Consider the following 24,679-nt stretch of genomic DNA (forward strand, 5'->3'; position numbering starts at 1 on the left):
GTTTCCTCCTCTAAAAACTAGGTGCACCTTATGGAGCGAAAAATACGGTAGGCAGGTTTAAATGCAAACTGAATCAAATTTCTCTCCCATCTCTACCTACAGGTTAACTAGCAGATACTCAGGACAGTAGAACAACCAAAAATATGTGGTACAGTCTGAGAAATATCACAGAACCAAAAAGTCAAACAGGGAAATAGATCTCAGAAAAGTACTATGGAAGTGTTTTATGAACATACATAGAAGTACAAACGCACTAAGAATATTCCTTGCAGTTGGATATATGTTTTTGCCTTCAATTACACTTCCTTTCAGTTGCCTCTGAGGAAGAGCAAAATACTCTCTAAATATGTTACATGTACATTAAGTATCTACTTCCTAACAATCCATTTCAGCAGTACCTTTCTGCGGTCAGCATACATGTATGTCCATGTGCAAAAACAGTAGCCCTCCCAAGTTTGCTTACAAAATTAGAGCTTTCAGGAACTCCTGTGTCAACAAGCAAGCAAGCTGGGTCCTGTGCTTTTAGAAGCCGGACCTTGACTGTCTTAAGAGTGACAGTAGGTTATGGGAGGAAACACCACTGCTACCCCTCATTCCTCAAGTAAAAGAGCTCAATGATGAGGGAAATGCATTTTAATTTTCCCACATATATTCCAGGGTTAAGCTCCAGCACTGAGAAGAGATGCTGGCACAGATAAAACTCTGCAGGAGGCCCATTTTAAAAGAAGTTGCATGTCACTACCCACCCTTTTCATATCACATAGAAACCCTGAGCTGAGCTTTACCCACCTATATCAGGAGCCTATATGTGGTAGTCAGAAGAACACATCTGAACAGAAGATGAGCAAGCAAGAAGCCTGTTAAACCATTTCCTCTCTGGACCTAATTTCAGCTCAGCCTGCTTTTTTCACCTGCCTTGGATACCCATGCACTGCTTGTTGGTGCCTGCCTCACTCTTTCACCACACCTTTGCAAAGGAAACAGCCTAACGGTTATGTTCAAACTGCCACTCCTTATTTATTTCTCTCCATATATTGCTAAGAAAGCTTCTGGTGTGTTTCTGTCCAGCATAGGAAAGATGGGAGAATTGGGTGTGAAATGGGCATTTATGACATGAGCAGCATGTACCAGCATGCTGCTTGCTCATGTTAAACCACAGCTAATGTTTAACTATGGTTTAACGACTGAAAAATAAACTCATGGCTGCTGTATACATAAAAGATTCATTGTAAGATAGTAGGTTACCTCCAGGTTCATCAAGGTAGAAACTCATCTCTTTCTTGTCTTCTCGCTGACCGATATGGTCATAAGTAATTTGTGGAATAGGCAGCACTGTCTCCCCTGGATTCATTATAGGTGTGGAACCATTATCACGCCCAGGTTTTCCTTTCCTTTTGTATCTTCTGCTCTGTAATAAAACCATTTCCATACCAAAAAAAGTATGATACAAAAATTTCAACTTCTACAGGCTTGGAAACCCCAGTGATTAAGAAGTGTATAAATAACTGAAATAAATGGTGTGTGGGCAAGTTGAGACTTGCATACATTTTTAAAGGGTTCATTTGAAACAATCAGCATACTTTTTCATCTGAGACTTCTCAAGAAGTTGGCAACCACAGATCATATTAACGTTCACCTGATATACTGTTCTATCTTTACTGCCTGCCATAGAACCACAGCTTAGCTACCCCACAGGAAGTCAGCCTTCAGCTCTAACACAGGTATTTTTGCTCTCTGAAGAAATGGCTGTCATACCCCAACATCCTGAAAATGTGGTTACTAGATTCTTACAGGAAATGTGGGTAGCTACATAGGGACCTCTACAGCTGTCCAGACCACACTTACTATTCAATCCTACACAAGTCTACTCAGAGTTCCATTGGGTCCAATGGGGTTTATACACAGGGAAGTTAGTGTAGGGCCTCTTTCACACACATTATGAATTAATAAAAAATTGTGATGGGCTCACACACATATCAACATTGTTGAACTTTTTTTAGTTCTGCCCAAAATTGTTTTATGGAAAATTGGCAAAAACGGCACTGCCAACATGGGCTGCCATACATCTTGCCGATTTCTTACCAGACACTGCTGCCGACTCCAGTATTCCACTTATGTCCGGGAAATCCCAGGTGTATGGCAACCCTAACATTTCACTTGATTCTTGAAGACCGCAGTGACAAATGTGCATTTGGGAACCAGTTACAAGTCAGATGCTAAATAGTAGTTGTTGTTTGTTTGTTTGTTTGTTTGTTTGTTTGATTGATTTATATCCTGCCCCTCAACAGATTTCCAGGGCAGCTTGTATTCAAATGCCTTATTTAGATTAAAGCTTTCCAGTTGCATCAGAGAAGAACTCCTTTCTGAGACCTGGTCCATGAATTCATTTGTTTCCCCCATCTTTATATGCACCTTGCTTCCTTATTATATTGTATTATTATTATTGTAAGCCATTATTTTATACTGCAAACTTCCTGAAGTGTTTTTCTGAAAGTAAACAAATTAAGCCAACAAGAGGCAAAGTCACAGTAAGTTTATTAAATAGAGCAAAGTACAAATTAACATCTGGGACATCAGTAAAACCCTGATTTTTCTTTTTATGCAGGGTCAAGTGATTTGATTTGATATTGATTTAATATCTGTATTCCACTTTTCCAACAACAAATGATGAGCTCAAAGTGGCTCACAATAATCACAATAGCATTTTTAAAAACAAACCCAAACTTTGCAATTATTATAATAACAAACATACTAACATATTATGTGGGGCCCACTGTGATTTTGGCAACAGAGGGAAGTACTGGGCCTGCGGACAGGCCCTGAGTCTGCCTCCTGGAGTCCCCGTTGCTTGTGGGAGCTGGTGGGTCCATCAGCCAATCAGGAAAGTGTGGGGAATTTAATCGTTTAATGGTCATATGAGAACTTTCCGTCTGGGTGGGTAGAAGGGGTCTCTGACTACCTGAGTGGGTTGAGATCAGGATTATCTGTTAGTGGGGACAGATAGTTAAATAGCGCTCAGTTTGAGATAAGGATTGGCTGTGAGCAAAGTTGGTCTATTTGAGTGGAGCTAGCTAGGCAGAGCAACCCAGCTTTGATTCAATAAGGGGAAGGTTAGGATGACGCTGTGGTCTAAACCACAGAGCCTAGGACTTGCCAATCAGAAGGTCGGCGGTTCAAATCCCCGCGATGGGATGAGCTCCCATTGTTCAGTCCCAGCTCCCGCCAACCTAGCAGTTTGAAAGCACATCAAGGTGCAAGTAAATAAATAGGTACCGCTCTGGCGGGAAGGTAAACAGTGTTTCCGTGCGCTGCTCTGGTTCGCCAGAAGCGGCTTAGTCATGCTGGCCACATGACCTGGAAGCTGTCTGCGGACAAACGCCGGCTCCCTCGGCATATAGAGCGAGATGAGTGCTCAACCCCAGAGTCGGCCACGACTGAACTTAACGGTCAGGGGTCCCTTTACCTAGGATCCTGGAAGGGGCTGGGAGAATCTTAATTGTGGTGTGTAAGATAACAGGTATCATAGAAATTTATCTGTCCAGTGACAGGTTTAAAGCGTGAAGTTAAGAAATATATTAAATATCTCTGCAAATAGTGTTTGCTTGAAACAGTGTTGCACCTTTCAAAAGCAACCATACGCTATAACCTAACTGAGTGTAAATAAAGTTCAAGTTTTGTTCTAAAAGCCTTACTTAGATCTTCTTCGTGAGGGAACTGTGGTCACAGGTTCCCCTTCACATAATTAATTCTGTTGTTAAACAGAAATGCTACCACAAACCAATAACTATGGACCTCTACTGTGTAATACAGTGGGAGATTTATCTAGCGACGCATCCAAAATATCTGTCGCATTACCCAGCACCAACTTCATTGAGGGTGTCTGTCACACTGCCATTCTGCCAAGATGACAACATTTAATTTAAATGGTGGTAAGAAAGACAATGGGACGCGGGTGGCGCTGTGGGTTAAACCACAGAGCCTAGGACTTGCTGATAGAAGGTCGTCGGTTCCAATCCCTGCGATGGGGTGAGCTCCCGTTGCTCGGTCCCTGCTCCTGCCAACCTAGCAGTTTGAAAGCACGTCAAAGTGCAAGTAGATAAATAGGAACCGCTCCGGCGGGAAGGTAAATGGCGTTTCCATGCGCTGTTCTGGTTCACCAGAAGCAGCTTAGTCATGTTGGCCCCAATATTCTTTTGGAAGCCGCCCAGAGTGGCTGGGGAAGCCCAGCCAGATGGGCGGGGTATAAATAATAAATTATTATTATTATTATTATTATTATTATTATTATTATTATTATTATGACCCGAAAGCTGTACATCGGCTCCCTCAGCCAGTAAAGCGAGAGGAGCAGCGCAATCCCAGAGTCTGCCACAACTGGACCTAATGGTCAGGGGTCACTTTACCTTTACTAAGAAAGACAATGTAGCACAATTAATGGCTTGGATCCAACTTACTTAATTTTGTGCTCCATTACAGTATTTAAGGTCCATTAAGTGACTTCCTCTTAATAATATTTTCTATGGGGGAAAATGAGATAAATAGAAAGGACACAAAAAGTACTTCTGTTGTCTGACCTTCCACCCACTAAAGATTCTGAAAGTGACCTCCTTTCTAAAGCCTTATAATGCCCACCTGTATGGGTAAGCCTGTGAGACTCACGGCTACAAGGGGAGAAAAACTGAGAAATTTCCATCAATTTGGTTACATTTTGTTATGTCATGGCATCTGACTTCTAAGATGTGGCGTGTGATAAATCTATGGGTTGTAGCTGACCAAGTCACACTCAGTTCATCCCCACTGAAATTAGTGGACAGTTAGTATGAAGGGCTCTACTCAGAGTATAACAATCCTGTGCAAATAAAATATTTTAAAAGCTGTCCTGGAATAAAGAGTCCCTTGCTAACTGAGGAATGACTTCTTTTATAGGAAGGCATACTTAGATTAGAACATGAACAGCTGGACAACAAGGTAAATTACTGTTTAGATATTCTTGGAGTGGGATAAAATGAGGGCTCGGCCACACTTACCTTTGCTAAGCATTTCTAGGCACAGGTCTGTGGTTTAAAGCTCTTTAAACAACAGCCGTTTTTATTTTGTCCCAGCACTTTCCCTGCAAAAACCCACTCTTTACTGCTGAATCAGAGCAAACAGCAACCTGTGGAAAACCCAAATTGCCATTTGTTCCAATTCAGCATTAAAAAGCAGGTTTTTCTGAGGGAAGTGGCTGGGTAAAAGAAAAAAGTGCTCGGACACAGAGCTTTAATGTGCAGACCTGTGCCCAAAAAGGTAAGTTTGGATGAGTCCTGAATTTTACTTCAACAGGTTCTCCTGTTCTCCTAACACCTGAACTGATTCTATGGAGTTCCCAAACCATGTATTCTGTGTTAAGTTTGTTGGATGGAAAGGCAGGTTATAAATGTAACTAATAAACCAATGTGCTCCTTCTGACCTGTTTTCTGAGATTTGGGCTAGATGGTGCTGCTGTTTTCTTTGCGTTTTGAGCTGTGGTGACATAGATCTTCCATGTAGCTGTGGAATTGTATGACTTCTCTGCTGCATAACACCTCCACAGAGTCTGCAGGACATAAAAAAACTCTTGCTAATACTATATATAAAGACAGAAAGTACATAACCTCTCTGTAATTAAGTAGTGTTACTTGTCCTGCATGAACAGTACAAAAGATTTCTACCACAAGTATTGTGAAAAAAATTAGTTCAAATGCAGTTCTCCCTTGCCACCCATTTTGCTTTTATAGAGGTATTATTGATTGATTGATTGACTGATTGATTGATTGATTGACTGATTGAATTTCAATCTCAGGGGGTCACAGGCTGGTTCACAGAATAAAATCAAGATATAAAACCACAAAATCCATAATAAAAATAAACCCTACACACAAAAAGACATTTTAAAAGGGCATAGGATGTAAATCGGATTAACCAAAGACCTGGTTAAAAAGGAACGATTTTGCCTGGCACCTAAAGGTGTACAATGAAGGTGCTGGGCAAACTTCCCTAAGGCGAGCATTCCACAGAAGGGGAGCCACTGCAGAGAAGGCCCGTTCTCATGTTGCCACCATCCGGACCCCTCAAGGAGAGGGCGCACAAAGGAGGGCCTCTGAAGATGATCTCAGGGTCTGGGTAGGTTCATATGGAAAGAGGCAGTCCTTGAAGTATTGCAGTCCTGAGGCTTTATAGGTCAAAACCAGCATTTTGAATTGAGCCTGGAAACTACTTAGTAGCCAGTGCAATCAGACCAGGATTGGTGTAATATGCTCAAACCGTCTTGCTCCGGTGAGCAACCTGGCCGCTGAATTCTGCACTAGCTGAAGTTTCCGAACCGTCTTCAGAGGCAGCCCTACGTAGAACGCATTGCAGTAATCTAACCCTGAGTTTACCAGAGCATAGACAACAGTAGCTAGGCTATCCCTGTCCAGATAGGGGCGTAACTGGGCCACCAGCTGAAGCTGATGGAAGGCGCTCTGGGCCACTGAGCCCACCTGAGCCTCGAACGACAGCAAAGGATCCAGGAGTACCCCCAAGCTACGAACCTGCTCCTTCAGGGAAAGTGTAACCCCATCAAGAGCAGGCGACCTCCCAGCCATCTGGTCTAGGGTGCCTCAGTCTTATCTGGATTGAGCTTCAGTCTGTTGGCTCTCATCCAGTCCATTACCGAAGCAGGACACTGGTCCAGCACTTCCACTGCCTCACCTGCAGATGTAAAGGAGAAATAGAGCTGGGTGTCATCAGCATACTGCTGACAACATACTCCGAACCTCCGGCTAACCCCACCCAGTGGTTTCATGTAAACAAGATGGGCGATAGGATTGAGCCCTGCGGTTTCCACAGGGCTGAATAGCATTCCCCAAGTAATAGAACCACCACAAAGCGGTGCCACCCACCCCTAGTACGGAGAGTCACTCCAGAAGGATACCATGGCCGATGGTATCAAAGGCCGCTGAGAAGTCGAGAACAATTAACAGGGACATGTTTCCCTTGTGTGTCTCTCGACAGAGGGACCAAAGCTGTTTCTGTTCCCAAACCAGGCCTAAACCCCGAGTGAAAAGGATCCGCAAAATCAGTTTCTTCCAAAAGCACCTGGATCTGGTCTGCGACCACTCGCTCCAGAACCCTGCCCAGGAAAGGGAGATTAGCAACTGGCCAGTAGTTAGTTAGGTTTTCTTAATTCATTGATTCAGTAATGACAAAAATATCCAATTCTGGAATTATTACTTTTTTTGACAAGAATACTACAAGGAAAGTAGTATTTACTTGGAACAGTGCCAAATTAGTGTGCACCACAGGACACATGTAGTCTGCTCTGCCATTGGTTAGTGAGGTTTTTTACTCTACCCCCATAGTTCCCACAGGGGGGAAATTTGATTTTTAAGGAGGGCAATTCAAGAATGAGTTATTAACAGTGAATGGCCTTTTAGGCTTCCTCCACATGAATACGAGTTCACTTTTTGAATAATAAGAATTATATGTCACGGGGGGAGGTATCAGGATTTTAGAGATGCTTAGGTGGGGCATGGCCAAAAAAAGGTTGGGAACCACTGCTCTAGCCTACAGGTTCAGGGAGCAGGCCATTCTGCTGGTGAATGTTCTGTTCTGTATTATGCCATGAACATCACGAAGTTGAAGACTGCATTAATATTTAACAAGGTAGAGGTTTATTTTAAAGTAATAGCTAGAATGTTAAGAAATCAGTCCAATACACTCTTAGGCCAAAATCACACATTGCATTTTATAGCATTTCAATTATCAAAAAGAATTCTTCATCTAATGTCCATTACCACCATGCACAAGTTTTGCTTTTCCAGCTCAAAAGGTGGAATATTAAACATCCACATGAAACACTTCTATTCACAGTGGCACAACTAACACAAGAAGGTTAAAATGCAAGTTTAAATCCACCTTCCCACATGGTCATCAGTCAATTTAAAAACCTGACATAAGAGACCTTAAACTTTATTTCTTTCCCACCTGGCAGACCAACAGTTGGAGGGGCTCAAAAGTGCTTGAAGTTGGCCATGTGACATGAACATCATTCATGTTTGCAAGTGAAAGTTTTTAACACAGGATGCTGCAGCCATCTGCTCTGTTCCGAGATGGAAGCCAACATGAGGGCCAGTTCTTAAATTCTAACCTACATTTCTCTCAAAATTTTGAATTCAAGATTACCTGCAATTCTATGTTACTGTTATTTGTGTGCAAGGCTTTCTACCAATGTACAGGAGTGGGTGTGTGCATCAGCAGTGCAATGCAATGCACAAAAAGAATCTTGTTGTACTTTCATGTACAACAACATACTGTTTGCTTCCCTCCCTCCCAATGTTTTATCAATGCATCACTGAGGAAAGGTGCACATGAACTGAAGGAACTGAAAGCTGAGGCAAACTGTACATGTTCCAAATCAATAATTCATAATGGAAATTTTCCTAGTTAAACTGGAATTCAGGAGGAGAGAAATGGAGGTGCGGAGATAACCACACAAACAATAAATTGATGGCACAGAGAGGGGCAGGAAAATGTGACACACACACTGCCTCCTCCTCCGCAGCCTGGAGGTGGCCCAGGGAGTAACAAAAGGCCAGAGATGGTGACACATGGGTGCGCGGAGGCAGCCCCCTTCCCAGCTGCCCAGAGCTCCCTACCCTGAGGCAACTCCTGAGTGGGAAGTCCTTGGCTCAAGGCTGGGCTGAAAGTTCTCCAGTGACATATTTGGCGCAACATTTGGAGAGAATGGACAGGTTATATTGGATCTGGAAGTAACTGACCTTGACACACATACACCATGGCCTGTTTCATGTCAGCAAAAGAGCTCCTTCCGGTTGCTGCCAGATTTCCCCAGGATTCCTCTATATGCAACTTTACTTCACTATATAGTATCACTCCAAGGGTGTTCTGGGAATAAATTGATGGCTGCTTCCACTGCCACCAGGACGCGGGTGGCACTGTGGTCTAAACCACAGAGCCTAGGGCTTGCTGATCAGTAGGTCGGTGGTTCGAATCCCAGCGACAGGGTGAGCTCCCGTTGCTTGATCCCAGCTCCTGCCAACCTAGCAGTTCGAAAGCACGTCAAAGTGCAAAGTACCTTCCCGCTCTGGCGGGAAGGTAAACAGCGTTTCTGTGCCCTGCTCTGGTTTGCCAGTCATGCTGGCCACATGACCCGGAAGCTGTCTGTGGACAAATGCCAGCTCCCTCGGCCTGTAGAGCGAGATGAACACGCAACCCCAGAGTCGTCCGTGACTGGACCTAACGGTCAGGAGTCCCTTTACCTTTTACCACTGCCACCACCAGTATCTAGGATAAATTTGGCCCTTTAAAGTTCACTGAAATGCCCCACACATGGACTGCAAATAGTGGAACATTACAGCTCAGACTCCAAAATCCTCAGTTAATACCAAGACACTGTAGCAGAGTATTGCTCTTTGTAATCTCTTTTGTTGGGATGGTGAGAAGTTACACACTTCAGTTCACTTTCTCCTATTTCTTCATCAAGTATTTACCTGAATTAGAGATGCTGCTGCAGGTATTTGCCTGTTGAAATGTTTTTGACGTTGTTTCTGTTGTACCTTAAGTGCAAAGCCGGAACCCAGGATGCCCTGAAAGTCGAAAGGCAGTTATTTGTTGAAGAAAACTGCATTTAATGCTTACATGTAAAAGTAAGGTATGGAATCTGCAGTAAGCCACAGGGGCGTAGTGGGGGAGGGGGGACGGCTGCCAGGGTCATGGCTTCGGGCACATTTTTCCGGGGGGGGGGCACTGCACAGTTAGCTCCTTGCCCCGCCCTGCCAGCCCCAAGCCACTTTGCAAGGCTAGGATGATCCGAGGTCTGCGTTGGCCAGCCGGGCTCCCCCCCCCCCCGCACAGTGGGAGGGGGTTGCTCCAGCAATGGCAAGCTCTTTTTACCCTCTGCCCGCCCAGGTGCGCACCCCCACCCCAGGTGCTAACAAAACATGCTACGCTGCAGGTAAGCAGTACATTGTACACATCAACCACTTTCTTAAGACATCAGCAATGTTTACAAACTGACTTAATAATTATTTAAGGTGTGCACTCACCGCTGGAAGAGCAAAGAAAGAGATGGCAAACACAGAGAAGCAAGACGCAATTGTCTTGCCAATCCATGTCTGTGGCACTTTATCACCATAGCCAATAGTAGTGACTGTTACCTGTACAGTAGATGAAAAATAGTTTACAAAAAGGCTGTAATGACAATAGTCTGAAAGCTGGTTCACATTTGTATAGATTTAAAATTGAAGTACTGTGCATTTCTGTCAGATGTAGCTCATCCTTCTCCAGGCACAAGCTCTGGGGAAGCCAATTGTGCTAGTCTGCCATAGGAGGCAGCAGTGCAGAGTGCAGCCAGCCAGGGCAGCAGCTCCAATAAATGACTCCTCTCCCTGGGGCAGTTTTGCAGCATTAAATAAATATTCAAGGGATTCCACAATCTCCCAAAACATAAGCACTTATTTGGATTGCTTATATGTATAAGATCAGTATAAGTTCACCTGAAGCATGGTGGGCAGGACACGGCACAGTATTGAATCAGGATTAAAATCACTGGGAGGTGTGCTTGTGACATGCATTGGGAGGGGGACCCAATTTTAACATGGGTTTGTAGCTCCTCACATTTGTCAGCTCATTTCTAGGTTTCTCTGTCTTGATGTTTTGGTCACACACTGTGAATGTGCTTAGGATTGCTCTTGTTGAGTCAAGTGACCAGTAGGATGCAGCAGAGTGATAACTTCAGGGGGTGTATATGTGTGTGTTTATATATGAGCACCTTCCTGCTGGCATGTTTGAATACTATACTTCAAATCTGATGCTGTTTTGACACACTGTCATGGTCTTCTGCTTTGTTCTGAGCCAGCTTGAAAGGATTTGTTTGCAGAAATAAGGGATATAAACGACTATAATAAATAAATAATGAGGTGCAATGGCCATAATGCTCATTCACATTCCTCTTGTGCATGACTCAGATAAAAAAGAATGAGAATGTGAGATTAGGTTCCGGAAAAATGTGGTCTAGCATTTTTTTTCCCAGTGGTTGACCTCCATATGCTCCTGACCGGGAAGAGATGAAGAGAAGCAAAAGAAGGGACTTATCACCACAACCAGTAGCAACAACTTCCCTGTTAATTATGCTGTGAATGAAAAAAGTACTTTCTTCTGCTCCTCTGAATCCATTCCCAAGCAATTTAATTGGCTGGTGATGGTTTTGCCTTACACCAAGTATACCATTAACTTCACAAGTTCGATTCATGCTTGTATAGCAAGATTTAATTTAATTTTTTTTAATATGAAATGTTCAGATTTAAGTACTTCGCAAAGTAACTTTGGCCTTGCTTCTCTTCTACAACCTACAACACAGAGTCTTTTTGTACTATTTACTCTTAACACTAATTTCAATCAAATTCCTGATTCTGAATATTTCACTGAAAGGGTGATCTTGCAGCAATGGATATGACGCAAGAGAGGCACTTACCACACCCCACCAGAGAGCATCAGCATAACTGGAAAACCCTGTTTGTCCCTCCTCATCCACTGCATCCTTCTCAGCGAGATAGACGAAGTACGACGAGAAGATCAATCCCAAGAATCCAATATACAGCGTAGTTATTAGTTCCTAACAGGAACAAAACTTGATTACTGATTGGAAGCTCTCTTTGTACAAATGCTGATTTTGGTTTAAAAAATTACTCATAACTATTTCATATTTTTAATAAAACATATCCAGTGATGCTGGTCTGCTTTATGACCTGTGGCAGTCATGTCTCACCTTTGAGTTGATATGCTAGCTTTTATACATATTCAAACAAAATTTTGAAGAGTATGCATTTCTGGTAAATGTAGACTAGAATAAATCTTATTTTAAAAAGCAAAAACAAACCCCACTGTGAGCTGGCTGCCCAGAGCCTGGGCCATATCCAAGATTATGCTTAAAGTCTAGCCAGTGAAGCACTCAAAGGTGATTCAAGTTAGCAGCTGAATGTACTGTTACCCTGTTTGTCAATACAGCTGAGGGTCCCACATGGATCCCTATAGGACTAACAGGTACCAAAGCCCAGGGCGGGCAGGCAGCATTGGAAACACCTGCTGCCCTAGCTAGAAGGGCACCAGTTGCTGGGGCGGCTCTATAAAGCCAGCCTACCCGAGGGACGGGGCTGCCCCCAAAGCAGACGACACCAAAGGGGGTCGTTCCTTTGGGGGAAGCACTTTGGGGGTGAAACGAGGTTGTGGGCCAGCCCCTTTATGCTAAAATTATGGTTTTAATTGGGATGGGGTTTTAACTTGGGTGGGTGTTGTTTATTTGGGGTGGGGTTGTTTTAAATTGTTCTTAAGTGTTGCATGTTAATTTGTATTTTTAAAAATAAATAAATAAATAAGGCTGATTAATATTCTACAGCCTTTTAAATGTGTTTGTGGAGGTTATTCGCACTCACGCAAGAGGAGCCCGTCGCATCAGGAGGGTGCTGCGTTGCCTTCCTCCAGTTCCAGAGCTGCCAGTTCAGGAGCCCTAATGGAACCCAAGTCTCTGTGGGAGTTAATGACTGCTAAAGCAGGAAGGCTCTGAGACAGAGCTGCATGTCCTGTTCAAGGCTCGGTCTGAGAATGGCAGCTGCTCTGCTGTTGTGCAGTATCCAGCCCAAAGAGCTATCTCAGGCACGAGGGAAGCCTTGCCTCACCTTGCCTCTGTACTGCTGAGGCCAGGGATTAAAAACAAGAACACACTTGTAGATTGCCCCAAACCCTACATTTCCAGGTGAGTTCATTTTCACCATACCTGATGTTAGAATAAGAGTTTTACAGGTGTAAAAAGAGCCTGTTAAACATATTCAATAACCTTCCCATACTCAATACCTGACGATGTATGAATACAACAGATCCCAAGAGCCTCCAAGTGCCACCCTGTCGGTCTACATGAAGCATGCGAAGTATCTGCAAAAAACGGATTCCCCTGCGGAAAAAATGGCAGAATTCCATGAGAGTCCATTAGACACAGAAGGCCTATCTGTGGAAATGTGAGTATATTTTCTTCTGAATACTACAATGAAATTTGAAAACTCATTAGTACTAACAGTACTCAGTCAAATAAATAATTTATCAGTTAGACCAGTCAAAGAAGGGAGGTGCCTTTTGCTTTTTGTCTCTTTCCCAATTCTCCTTTCAGAGCAAGGCCTTCCTGGCTTCCTTTTTCACATGCAGCTGTCCTGTTTCAATCTGTAGCCTATGTGCTCCCAAACAGCAACATATATGTGATATGCAGATAAATGCATTTTTTGTATGCAATGTTGTGCCTGAATGTATCTACTCTCACTGATAGATGTAGGCAACTTTAATATGGAGCCTGAGGACTCCCAGGACGTGATCCTTGTTAGAAAATGTAGTAAAAAGTTATAGAAGTTTTATTCCCTGATACAGTGGTGCCTCGCAAGACGAAATTAATTCGTTCCGCAAGTCTCTGCATCTTGCGAGTTTTTCGTCTTGCGATGCACGGTTTCCCATAGGAATGCATTGAAAATCAATTAATGCGTTCCTAGGGAAACCGCCTTCAGACCAGGTCCGGGGACAGTCTGTCCCCGGACCTCTTCTGAAGGCTGGGGGGGGGACAAGGGCTTTTCTTCCCACCCCCAGCATTTTAAAAAACCCCGGGACAGCGGAGGACTTCTCCGCTGTCCAGGCGATCTTAAAATGCTGGCGGGCGGCATTTTAAAATCGCCCCGGGACAGTGGAGGACTTCTCCGCTGTCCGGGGCGATTTAAAAGCCCCTGGGAAGGCAGGCAGGCAGGGGGGACAAAGACTTTCGCCCCCCCGCCCGCCTTCAGAAGGTGTTCCCGCCCCCCCGCCCGGCTTCGGAGCAGCGTTCCGAAGCCGGGCGGTGGGGGTAGGTGTTCCCGCCCCCCCGCCCGGCTTCGGTGGGGGCAGGTGTTCGTCTTGCGAGGTACCACTGTATTTGATTTAATTTATTTCTTCCATGTATTTATAACTGCAAGGCAGCCCTCATTGGAGGATCTGTGGTGCATCAGCACAATCCTGTGTTTGCATTAAGTGAGTGTGGGAGAGGAAAGCCAAGAGAAGGCACACTTTAAAATGGCAGTTTTAAACAAAAGCAGAGATTTGAATAAAGCAATCAGGAAAAGTTGTGGTTTTAAATAACAGCAGAGATATGAGTAGATTGATATTGGCAGTTTCAAACAAGGTTTGAGTACAGCGAGAAGTGAGCTGGGAAATGCTCTGTTAGAATCATAGAATAGAATCATAGAATCATAGAGTTGGAAGAGACCACAAGGGCCATCGAGTCCAACCCCCTGCCAAGCAGTAAACACCATCAGAGCACTCCTGACATATGGTTGTCAAGCCTCTGCTTAAAGACCTCCAAAGAAGGAGACGCCACCACACTCCTTGGCAGCAAATTCCACTGTCAAACAGCTCTTACTGTCAGGAAGTTCTTCCTAATGTTTAGGTGGAATCTTCTTTCTTGTAGTGTGGATCCATTGCTCTGTGTCCGCTTCTCTGGAGCAGCAGAAAACAACCTTTCTCCCTCCTCTATGTGACATCCTTTGATATATTTGAACATGGCTATCATATCACCCCTTAACCTCCTCTTCTCCAGGCTAAACATGCCCAGCTCCCTTAGCCGTTCCTCATAAGGCATCGTTTCCAGGCCTTTGACCATTTTGGTTGCCCTCCTCTGGACACGTTCCAGTTTGTCAGTGTCCTTCTTGAATTGTGGTGCCCAGAACTGGACACAGTACTCCAGGTGAGGTCTGACCAGAGCAGAATACAGTGGCACTATTACTTCCCTTGATCTAGATGCTATACTCCTATTGATGCAGCCCAGAATTGCATTGGCTTTTTTAGCTGCCGCATCACACTGTTGGCTCATGTCAAGTTTGTGGTCAACCAAGACTCCTAGATCCTTTTCACATGTACTGCTCTCAAGCCAGGTGTCCCCCATCTTGTATTTGTGCCTCTCATTTTTTTTGCCCAAGTGCAATACTTTACATTTCTCCCTGTTAAAATTCATCTTGTTTGTTTTTGCCCAGTTCTCTAATCTGTCAAGGTTGTTTTGAAGTGTGATCCTGTCCTCTGGGGTGTTAGCCACCACTCACAGTTTGGTGTCATCTGCAAATCTTGTATTTGTGCCTCTCATTTTTTTGTGTGCTCGCTTCACATATTCCATAGTACCTTCCCACAATCATGTATTTCACTCTGGGTATGACATGTTGTCTTCAATATGAAGTTTCAGATTCAATGTAGTAATTTAGAAGATACAGTGGTACCTCGGGTTACAGATGCTTCAGGTTACAGACTCCGCTAACCCAGAAATAGTACCTCGGGTTAAGAACTTTGCTTCAGGATGAGAACAGAAATCGCGCGGCTTCGGCGCAGCGGGAGGCCCCATTAGCTAAAGTGGTGCTTCAGGTTAAGAACAGTTTCAGGTTAAGAACGGACCTCCAGGACGAATTAAGTTCTTAACCCGAGATACCACTGTATATTTATTCACTGTCCATATACGGACAGTGTGCACCAACTGAACTTAACCATCTCTAACGAAAGAGACCAATTAATAGGCTCGTTCATACAATTCTTTTCATCTTGAAGATAAGGTAAAGATATCCACATGGCTGGTGTGTGGAAGGGGCTCTGCAGAATAGGAGAGAGTAGAAGGTATGGAAAGGAGGGTGATCTGCATGCAAGGGTGAGTTGAGGAAAGTAAGAGGAAAGGTGGAGGAGAAGAGGAAGGGATGGTGAAAATAATAATAATAATAATAATAATAATAATAATATAGATATAGATATAGATATAGATATATGTAGCTAGATATAGATGCCAGCAAATGTCTTTGCACAATGTAAGTCAGCTCAAGCTTTTTATTGAAAGAGACAATAAATCTAAACTTGACATATCTTGGCATACCTTATTGCAGATGTGGCAAACACCTGTCCATTTGATCCTACACTCAGAACAATAATTGAAGCTATAACAACAATAAGATCTGTTGACAAAAAAGGAAAATGAAACTGTTAATGCATTTTAATGCCATCAAAGGAAAGGGGGGGGGGCAGAATGTTACAGCCTTTCAGTACTAAAAACAACCAAAATCTATAGAAGGCTTCTTTCACATTTAACATGAAGGCTTTTTTTTTATTCCTCCCACAATCATCTCTGCTTACAGGTCTTGCTTTTTTCTTTTTAGCACTTCAGAACCCTGTTTAATCTAAGATGACACTGGGATAAAATAAATAACTACATAAACCATATGAAAAAGGTTTATTTCTTTTTTATTTACTAAAGGCTTTGTCATATCAAAGTTTATGATGTGTAATGTCTCCAAACCGTCTACAGGGCAGACAAGAAATTGCAGGTGGTTTGGAGAAGATACACTTAGCCATTATAGGTAAAGGGTAAAGGACCCTGGACAGCTAAATCCAGTCAATGGCAACTATGGGGTTTGACGCTCATCTTGCTTTCAGGCCAAGGGAGCCAGCATTTGTCCACAGACAGCTTTCCGGGTCATGTGGACAGCAGGACTAAACCGCTACTGGCGCAATGGAACACCATGATGGAAGCCAGAGTGCACAGAAATGCCATTTACCTTCCCACCACAGTGGTACCTATTTATCTACTTGCACTGGTGTGCTTTCAAACTGCTAGGATGGCAGGCAGAGCAATGGGAGCTCACCATGTTGCGTGGATTCGAACCACCAACCTTAGCCATTATACCACCTTTTGAACAGTAAAATTTTGAGGGTCAAATTAACCCTACCAGTGGACATCAGCTACCCAGAACTCTGTTCCTAGTAGCCAGGGAGGCAGGTTTGTTTTCTCCTGCTTTGGAGGGTAGGACCTGAGCCAATGGCTTCAAGCTACAAGAAAGGAGATTCTGACTCAACACCAGGAAGAACTTTCTGATGGTAAGAGCTGTTTGACAGTGGAATGGGCTCCCTCGGGAGATGGTGGCCTCTCCTTCATTGCCATATATTGCATCTCAGAAAGAGTACAAGAGGGCTGAAGGTGGATTGAAGGTGGGTCAGGATGTTAATCCCCATATTAAAGGAGTTGGGGTGGAATATGAGAGAACTCAGATTTTGCTAAGTGCACCTAGAACATAAACAAAGGCAAACACCAACCAGGAATGTAGTGGCTCATAATCTTATAACAGCTCATCTCCCAATAAAAGGTGGGCCAATAAAAATATCCATCTTGAAGCATCAGTCAACTCAGCTATACGCAAAGCCAGTATATCCTTTCTGCTCAAAAAGGCCATGGGATTGATGTCCCGGTATGATTTTATATTTAAAACAGACAATCTCACCTATTATTGATATAGGCTTCCTAGCAAATCGTATTCTTCCCTTAATACCAACATATTTGCTTCTGCAACCGGCAGACCAGAGCCTCACCACATATTCAGCACCAAAAAATACCACCAAGACAATTTCCTGAAATTAAAAACAGTATTTAAGGCTTATTGTATGAAATTTATTATTATTAATAAATTTTATCATACATTAATATTTTTGAAAACATTAAAACATTAGTTTTAAAAGGCAGCATAGAAATGTGGTAAATACAACTAACAAGAGGAATTGAAGTTTCCTTTTCAGACTTTCTTTTCTTTCAAGGGCACAAGAATAAAAGCAGCATGGTGGGTTTATTTATTTACTCAAAATTATTTTTTTATTTTGGGGGGAGGGTGGTAAGGATTGTGTTTTGTATATAATTTTTTTCTTTTTGTATTAATAAGTGGAATAGTTAATATTAAAGTTTACCCCTAAGATAAGTTGCACAGCAGGAAATGGCTTTCGTTCAATTTGCTACTCCTCTTTGTGATCTTCATTTGTAGAACACCGTAACATAAGGACATAGTGTACCACGATGTAACATGATTTACATAGATTTCCAGCAAGTCTTAGATCTTTTCAAAAAGTCAGGCTGGCATATAACAGTTACTCCATCATCATCATCATTATTATTATATTTTATTTTTTAGAAAAAATATTTGCTATATACATATTACATACATTCAAAAAAATACAGTTGTATAAATAATAAAGAAAAAAATACACATTACCTTAACTAACATTTTCCAAGTATAGAAAAAAATGCAAAAATGTGCAAAAACAAAAATAAAAATATAAAAAGATAAGAAAAAGTGTATATCTAAGAAAAAATGAGAAGAAAAGAAAAGAAAAAAGATTCGACTTCCTTCGACCACTATATGGTTCCTATAATCTCATATCCTTGGTTGTCTGTAATTATTCTAAACTTTCTGGAGAGATAATTTGTTTACCTCTGGAGTTTTTAGTCTAGGCTAAGCCAGTCATAATTTTGGGAACTAACTTTCTTCATATAATTGTTAAAGACATCCCATTCTCTCCTGATCTTTTTGCTTGGTTGATTTCTGAATTCTGAATTCTGTTAGTTTCGCCAATTCAATATATTCACTTAATTTTAATAACCATTCTTCCTTTGTTGGAATTGTGTTGCTTTCCCAATATTTTGCAATCACAATCCTGGTCGCCACTATTGCATATAAAAAGACTATTTTGTTGTCCTTTGGGATGTCTGTTGTGAAGATACCTAATAAAAATAACTCTAGTTTTTTTTAGCAAAGTGTATCGTGGCATTTTTTAAAAATTCTTCGTAAATCATGTTCCAGAATACTTTAATTCTGGGCCATGTCCACCACATGTGGAATAGATTCCCATCCTTATGGTTACACCTCCAACACTTACTGCTGATTTTTTAAATTCATTTTTGCCAATTTTGATACCACCTATACATCATCTTTAAAAAGTTTTCTTTAATCAGGTAGCAGGCTATAAACTTAACGTCCTTTGTCCAAAGATTTTCCCATTTCTCTAATTCTACAGTATATCTGAAGTCTTGGGCCCATTTTACCATCACGTCCTTAACCATTTCATCTTTTAGGTGCCAGTTTAACAATAACTTATACATTCTGCATAGATTTTTTCCCTCATTTGAAAGCAATTCCCTATCTAGAACTGATATTTTATTATCGAATCCAGTTCTTCTATCTTCCTCGAAAATTCTGTTTAGTTGGTGATACTGTGACCAGTTAACAGTTCCATTAAATACTGTATAAATATTACAATGTTGTGAAGCCTCCTGGTGGAGCATGGTGGCTCCACTGAGATGTGCAACAAGGCATGGGGAGCTGCTGTGTGACAATTCAGAGCATCCACCTGTCTAGTCCACTCTGACTGGGGGGAAGGGGTGGTCAGGCAGAGAGATATTTGCTAGACCTGCTACCCAAGTTCCTTTAACTGGATATGTCAAGAACTGAACCTGGAAACTCCTGTACCAGAGGGGAATGTTTTGGAAGCTGAGACTTAATATAAATATGCCTTTTTTTTGACAAGCGATATTTAGACTTCTATCCAGCAATTGTATTGTTTAAATTACTAGATTTCTGTCTTGTCTTTTGACCTCATAGAAGCCCACTGCCACCAATTCATAAAGAAAGAAAGCATAAAACCGGATCCTAAGCTAAAACAAGTATCCAACATCTATTTTTGTTCAGCCCAGTTCCCAGTCTATACACTTCACATTCCCTCTCAACAGCTCCAGACAATAGAAGGTCCGGCATTCAGTCCCTAGCATGTCCAGATGGGGCTGGGATAGACTGGATGTGAAGCCCTTGCCAGCCTTTGCCAATGAGTGTAAACAATTTCTAGATGTATCAATCATCTGATTCAGTATAAGGTAGCCTTCTCTATTCCTACTTATATCAGCTGGTCAAACCAGTTCTTCCCCAAGACAGTCTCGTAGGACGGGGGGGGGGGGAAATCAGTTGCTAGCTGCAGAAGGGGAAATGGCTATCCAAGCAAGCAGATGCCTGAACAACAAAGCAACTACTCTATTCCCAGCTTAAGAATGGAAAGTGAAATACTGGTGGACAACAAAAGAGGCTTAAAGATGCTGTCAAGGCAAATCTTAAAAAATGTAGTATAAACACCAATAATTGGGAAACATTGGCCTGTGAGCGCTCCAATTGGAAAATAGCCTCTACTAAAGGCGTCATGGATTTTGAAGAAATATGAATTCAGGACAAAAGGGAGAAACCAGCTAAGAGGAAGGCACATTTGGCAAATCCTCATCGTGATCAACTCCCGCCCAGAAACCAATGTCCCCACTGTGGAAGGAGGTGTGGATTCAGAATTGGCCTCCACTTTAAGGACGCACCACTAAGACTGCGTTCATGGAAGACAATCTAACTTGGTCGTGAGTGATCGCAGAGAGAGAGAGAGAGAGAGAGAGAGAGAGAGAGAGAGAGGTTAGATTGTTCAAAATTTTACTTGCAGAACTTTCTTCAAAACAGAAAATAAACATCATAATGATACATTCAAACAATTCCATAAGGCATATGCCTGTCCAGGGCATAGGCTCCACATCTTACAAAAGGTCTGTTTCTCCCCACACCCTGTATTCCAGCCTAGAGGCTGTGTGCTCCTGAAGAGCTTCATTTACACCCTTACTTTCACAGAGCCTGGGAACAAAGAACTCCAGACACCACCCTTCCCATATAGCAAATTTTCAATTAATTTCTTTTCATAAATTCTAAGGATAAACACTCACACGTTAGCTAGCAGAAAACAACAATAGTTAATTATGAACTCAGTTAAAGCTCAGAGTCCCTTAGAATACAGCAGTGGAATTTTCCAATGTTAAACCCTTTCACCAATACACACAGGCATTCCCATTTCAGTATGAATTAAACCAATGAACAGTCTGTATTACAAGCAGACAAGTAGTTGCACTAACTTGCAGCTCCTGTGCAGATATTTTACTGAAAGCAAAAGTTTCCTTGGCACAACTGGCATATAAGCTGGTATAAGCTGCTTTATACTCCTTGCATCACTGGCCCTGCTAGACTGGTATTGTTTACATTGACTGGTGGCAGCAGCTGTCCTAGGTCAGACCAGACTCTCCCAGCCCCACTTGGAAATACCAGGGATCAATCGGGGGTGTTTGGAAGCAAAACATATGCTCTATCATGTGGCCCATCTCCTAGAAATGGCTGCCATTATTACTACTACAGCAAAAGCAAGAGGAAAAGATGGGCATATGGCAATGTATGCCTCCCTTAAATATTCATTTATCTGTTCAGTGTCAGAAGACATGACATGCTCAGGCTTTAGAACATTTGGTGACGCCAGTAAAGAAATGCTTCATGAAACAGAAGCTTGTGATATCTTCAAGCTGAAACCAACAGAATTTAGTTATCTGAAAGGGTCAACTTTCCCTTAAACTTTCATGGCCAGACAGGATATTGCCAATTGAACGAAGTGACACACCTCTACTGTGTCTTAGATGTGGCCTCAGGCTGCCCCTAGTTTTTGAAAATGCTGCATTAGTCTTTTTTAATTCAGTTTAAATACCATTAAAGGAACTAATAGTTTTCTGTATTCTGAGAAGCTACTCTCTTTTGCTGACACTGGTCCAGGGGGCCTCACCCACCCAATGAAAATGCCCAAATTTAGCAAAGTACATACATCCAGTACATATATGTAGTACATTTATTATATTTATATAAATATATAAAAAAGAACTGTAATACATATATGCACTTAGCATTTGTAATCATGTTTCCTTTTCCTGAAACTGAGAGAATGATCAGTTAGATGTGGTTTAGTTTAATTCCTGTACTGTAGAGGTTTGGAATAGATGACCCTATGGGTCCCTTCCAACTCTACAATTCTATGATCATATCACTTACTATACCTTGATTAAAAGGGTTGGTTCTGACACATGGACCAACAGCTGGCCATTCCTGCTTTATTAGAAACATACAAGTCAAAAGCCAGCTATGTTCCATGAATAAACCATGAAACCACATCCTACTGTTGTTTATCCAGAAATTATTGAGTTCAAAGTGTCTTAATCCTAAAAGGACTGCAGCCTTACAGTGCAGAATTATACATGTCTATGCAGGAGTAAGTCTCTCTGATTTCAATATGGCTTACTTCCAGCAGGTAATTGGGTGTAAAATATACAGGCAAGAAAAGTGCAAAAACAGTGCCTAACAATCCCACGAGTCTTTACAAGTAAAATTCCAAGATCCCTTGCAACAACCCTTGAGGCCTGTGGAGAGCTGGAGTTTGAGGAAGGAGGTTTTCAGGGAGTGATTATGTTGGAATTTGGCAGTTTTGGGAGGAGGAATGCCTGGTAAAGGTATTTGAGGGTTGCTGGAGGTTTTTTGAAGATTTTTGTAGTTTTTGGTATTTTTTCTGAGAATTTTTTGAGCTTGCGGGATTTTTATTTGGTCAGGATTTTTTTGGAGAAGGCTGTCAGGGATGAACCAGGGGTTTCAAGGCCCCCAGAGGGAGGGGGAGCCTGGGAGCGGAAGAAGTGGACGAGGTGTGCGGGGGGGGGGGAGAAGGATTGGAATAAGCAAGAGAGAGCAAGGGAGAGGTTTACGCCGCATGGAAAAGAGGAGGGCTGAAAGGCAAGGCAGGAGACGTCATCACTGGGCCAAAGGCAGGCCTCAGCAGAGATGTGCTAATGACCCGTTGTAAATACTGTAAAAAACATAGAGAGGCCTTTGCCGGAGAGCGCTGCCTTTTTCCTGGGACAATTTGGCTTCTAAAATAAGCACCCGTGAGTACTTAAACTTTGAACAAACGGACTTTAAATAAGGACTTGCGAGCAGAAAGGAATTGGACTTAAAAATTTACTTTAATTTGGTACTGAAACGGGAAGGTCTAAACAGGAAGTCAGCCTTCCGTTTCTTTGTAGACAGAATAAAGCAAAGACAACGTAAACTAGAGCCCAGAAAATCACTTCTAAAGGATTGGCTTTCACCATTTAAAACTGTTGAACCCCCCTTCGGTAGCAGGAGAAGAAGGGGGATCTTTTTTGGACTGTTTAAACCTGCAGAAGTGAGTTTAAAGCAAAGTAACTTTCCACCGTCCTGATCCTGGAGCGGGGTGTCAGGACTGACGTTTTGAAGCTCATTGACCAGAGACAAACGTTTTTGACAGATAGTTAAAGGAAGAGAAACATAGTGATTCCATTGTTTCCTTTCGCATTTTAAAGGAACAGATATTGACAAAATATTTCAAAAAGGATACTTTGTTGCAAGAACAAATAGAAGTTCTCCCCCTAGAGGGAGACTGTGAAACTGTAACTAATCCCAGGGACCTTGCAGCTGTCTTAGATTACAATCGTGGGAAAGGACTTGTGACCTTGTGGGACAATGTATCCAGAGGCTCTGTTGTGTGCTCTCTGTAAAACAAGTGCCCTACTGGAACAGTTAAGTGAGAAGATGGATTTGATGACTAATGCGGCCAGAATTTTTGAACAGGCAGTGGGAAACTATGTGGAGCCCACCCAGGAATTAGATCAGGAGGGTGTCCTGACAGAGCAGATGAGAGAAGAGGATGTTGCTGAAACTTGGGTGCCAGAGATGGAGGGAGCTGCGGCCTTGCAGGAAAAAGAGCGTTTGGATTTGACAAATGAACTTGGAAAAAGCCAGATTTGGAAAGATAAAGTTTGGATTTGTTTGGAAATGGGGGGTTGGCAAGAATTAGGCAAGAATATTATGGTTGTGAGAAGTCGGTAAAAACAAGATTTAAGTTTTAAGTTTCTAAGGTTTTCTATAAGATAAGAAGAAAATAGATTAAGGTAACGTAATGACAGAATATTATGAAATATGGAAAGGATTTGCTGCATAATTAATAACCAGGATACAAAAAAAAGGGAGGAGGTCAAAGAAAGAAGGTAATGAGATTTGAGGATTTGTGAATGATGGATTTATTTTTGTTTTTCTGCGGTGTATTTTTGTTTTTTGAATGTGGTTTGTTTTTTCTTTGTTTTTTCTATTTTTTCTGCTTTGCTTTTTCTTTGTAACTTCAAAAATTTTCAATAAATATCATATTTAAAAAAAAACCGTAGAGAGGCTCCTGTGGTGTTTGGGGTGAAGAGAGAGAAGCCCTCAGCTCTGACAACGGCACTGTCATTTTCCTTGGGTGCTGACAAACCCATTAAAGCAGTAAGTGGTATCCACGCTGGAAGAGAAACTAGCAGTGCTGGACTGTTTGCAAGAAGGCATCACCATGTGTGTTGTGGCACGCAAGTATGGCAGGAATGAGTACAGCATCCATGCCATCAAGATACAGGAGGAGATCCGGGCAGCAGTGGCAGCAAGTGGACCTGCAATTACCAGGGTCACCAGCAACATGTGGGGCAAGGTTCTGGTGAAGATGGAGAAGGCACTGAACCTGTGGCTGGAGGACATGAACCACCAGTGTGTCCCTGTTGATGGCAACACCTTGTGCAAGAAGGCTCTCAAGCTGTATGTGCAGAGAGGGAGCAGCTACAGAAGGAGTTCCAAGCCAGCTCCCGTTGGCTGAACTACTTGAAGGGTTGCTTCAACTTGAAGAACATCCACACCACTGGCGAAGTTGCATCCATGAACTTGGGGGCTGCTGAAGTGTACTTGAGCAGCTGAAGGAAGAGGCTGCTGCAAGAGAAGGGCTATCTTCCAGAGCAGGTGGGATGGCCTGGGAATCTGATTCAGAGGCTAAACCTGAGGAGTCCCAGCCTGCACAGGAGTCCCTGCCTCCAGGGCCAGCTGAGCCGGGGCAGGGGCTTGAATCTGAAGGGCCCTCACCTGTGCCGGATCCTCAGGAGCAGACA

General features: G+C 42.6%; 1 protein-coding gene across 7 annotated transcripts in view; it reads right to left on the bottom strand.

Annotated features, from left to right (window-relative positions):
- Positions 1-24,679, bottom strand: part of LOC309532617 (potassium voltage-gated channel subfamily KQT member 1-like) — a 558,589-nt gene that overhangs the window by 481,301 nt on the left and 52,609 nt on the right. For all 7 annotated transcript variants that reach the window (XR_014219946.1, XM_082223121.1, XM_082223123.1 and 4 more), the window contains 8 exons: positions 17,331-17,457; positions 15,932-16,010; positions 12,871-12,967; positions 11,495-11,635; positions 10,068-10,178; positions 9,513-9,608; positions 5,450-5,575; positions 1,246-1,408 (listed from right to left, as the gene is read on the bottom strand). Coding sequence is in view for 6 of the 7 variants with exons in the window: in XM_082223121.1 (XP_082079247.1) it covers positions 1,246-1,408; positions 5,450-5,575; positions 9,513-9,608; positions 10,068-10,178; positions 11,495-11,635; positions 12,871-12,967; positions 15,932-16,010; positions 17,331-17,457 (940 nt within the window). In the remaining variant the exon portion in view is untranslated. The remainder of the gene's footprint in view (positions 1-1,245; positions 1,409-5,449; positions 5,576-9,512; positions 9,609-10,067; positions 10,179-11,494; positions 11,636-12,870; positions 12,968-15,931; positions 16,011-17,330; positions 17,458-24,679) is intronic.

Source organism: Podarcis vaucheri, assembly GCF_965113315.1.
Source record: "Podarcis vaucheri genome assembly, chromosome: 5".
In the NCBI taxonomy this organism is placed as follows: Eukaryota; Metazoa; Chordata; class Lepidosauria; order Squamata; family Lacertidae; genus Podarcis; species Podarcis vaucheri.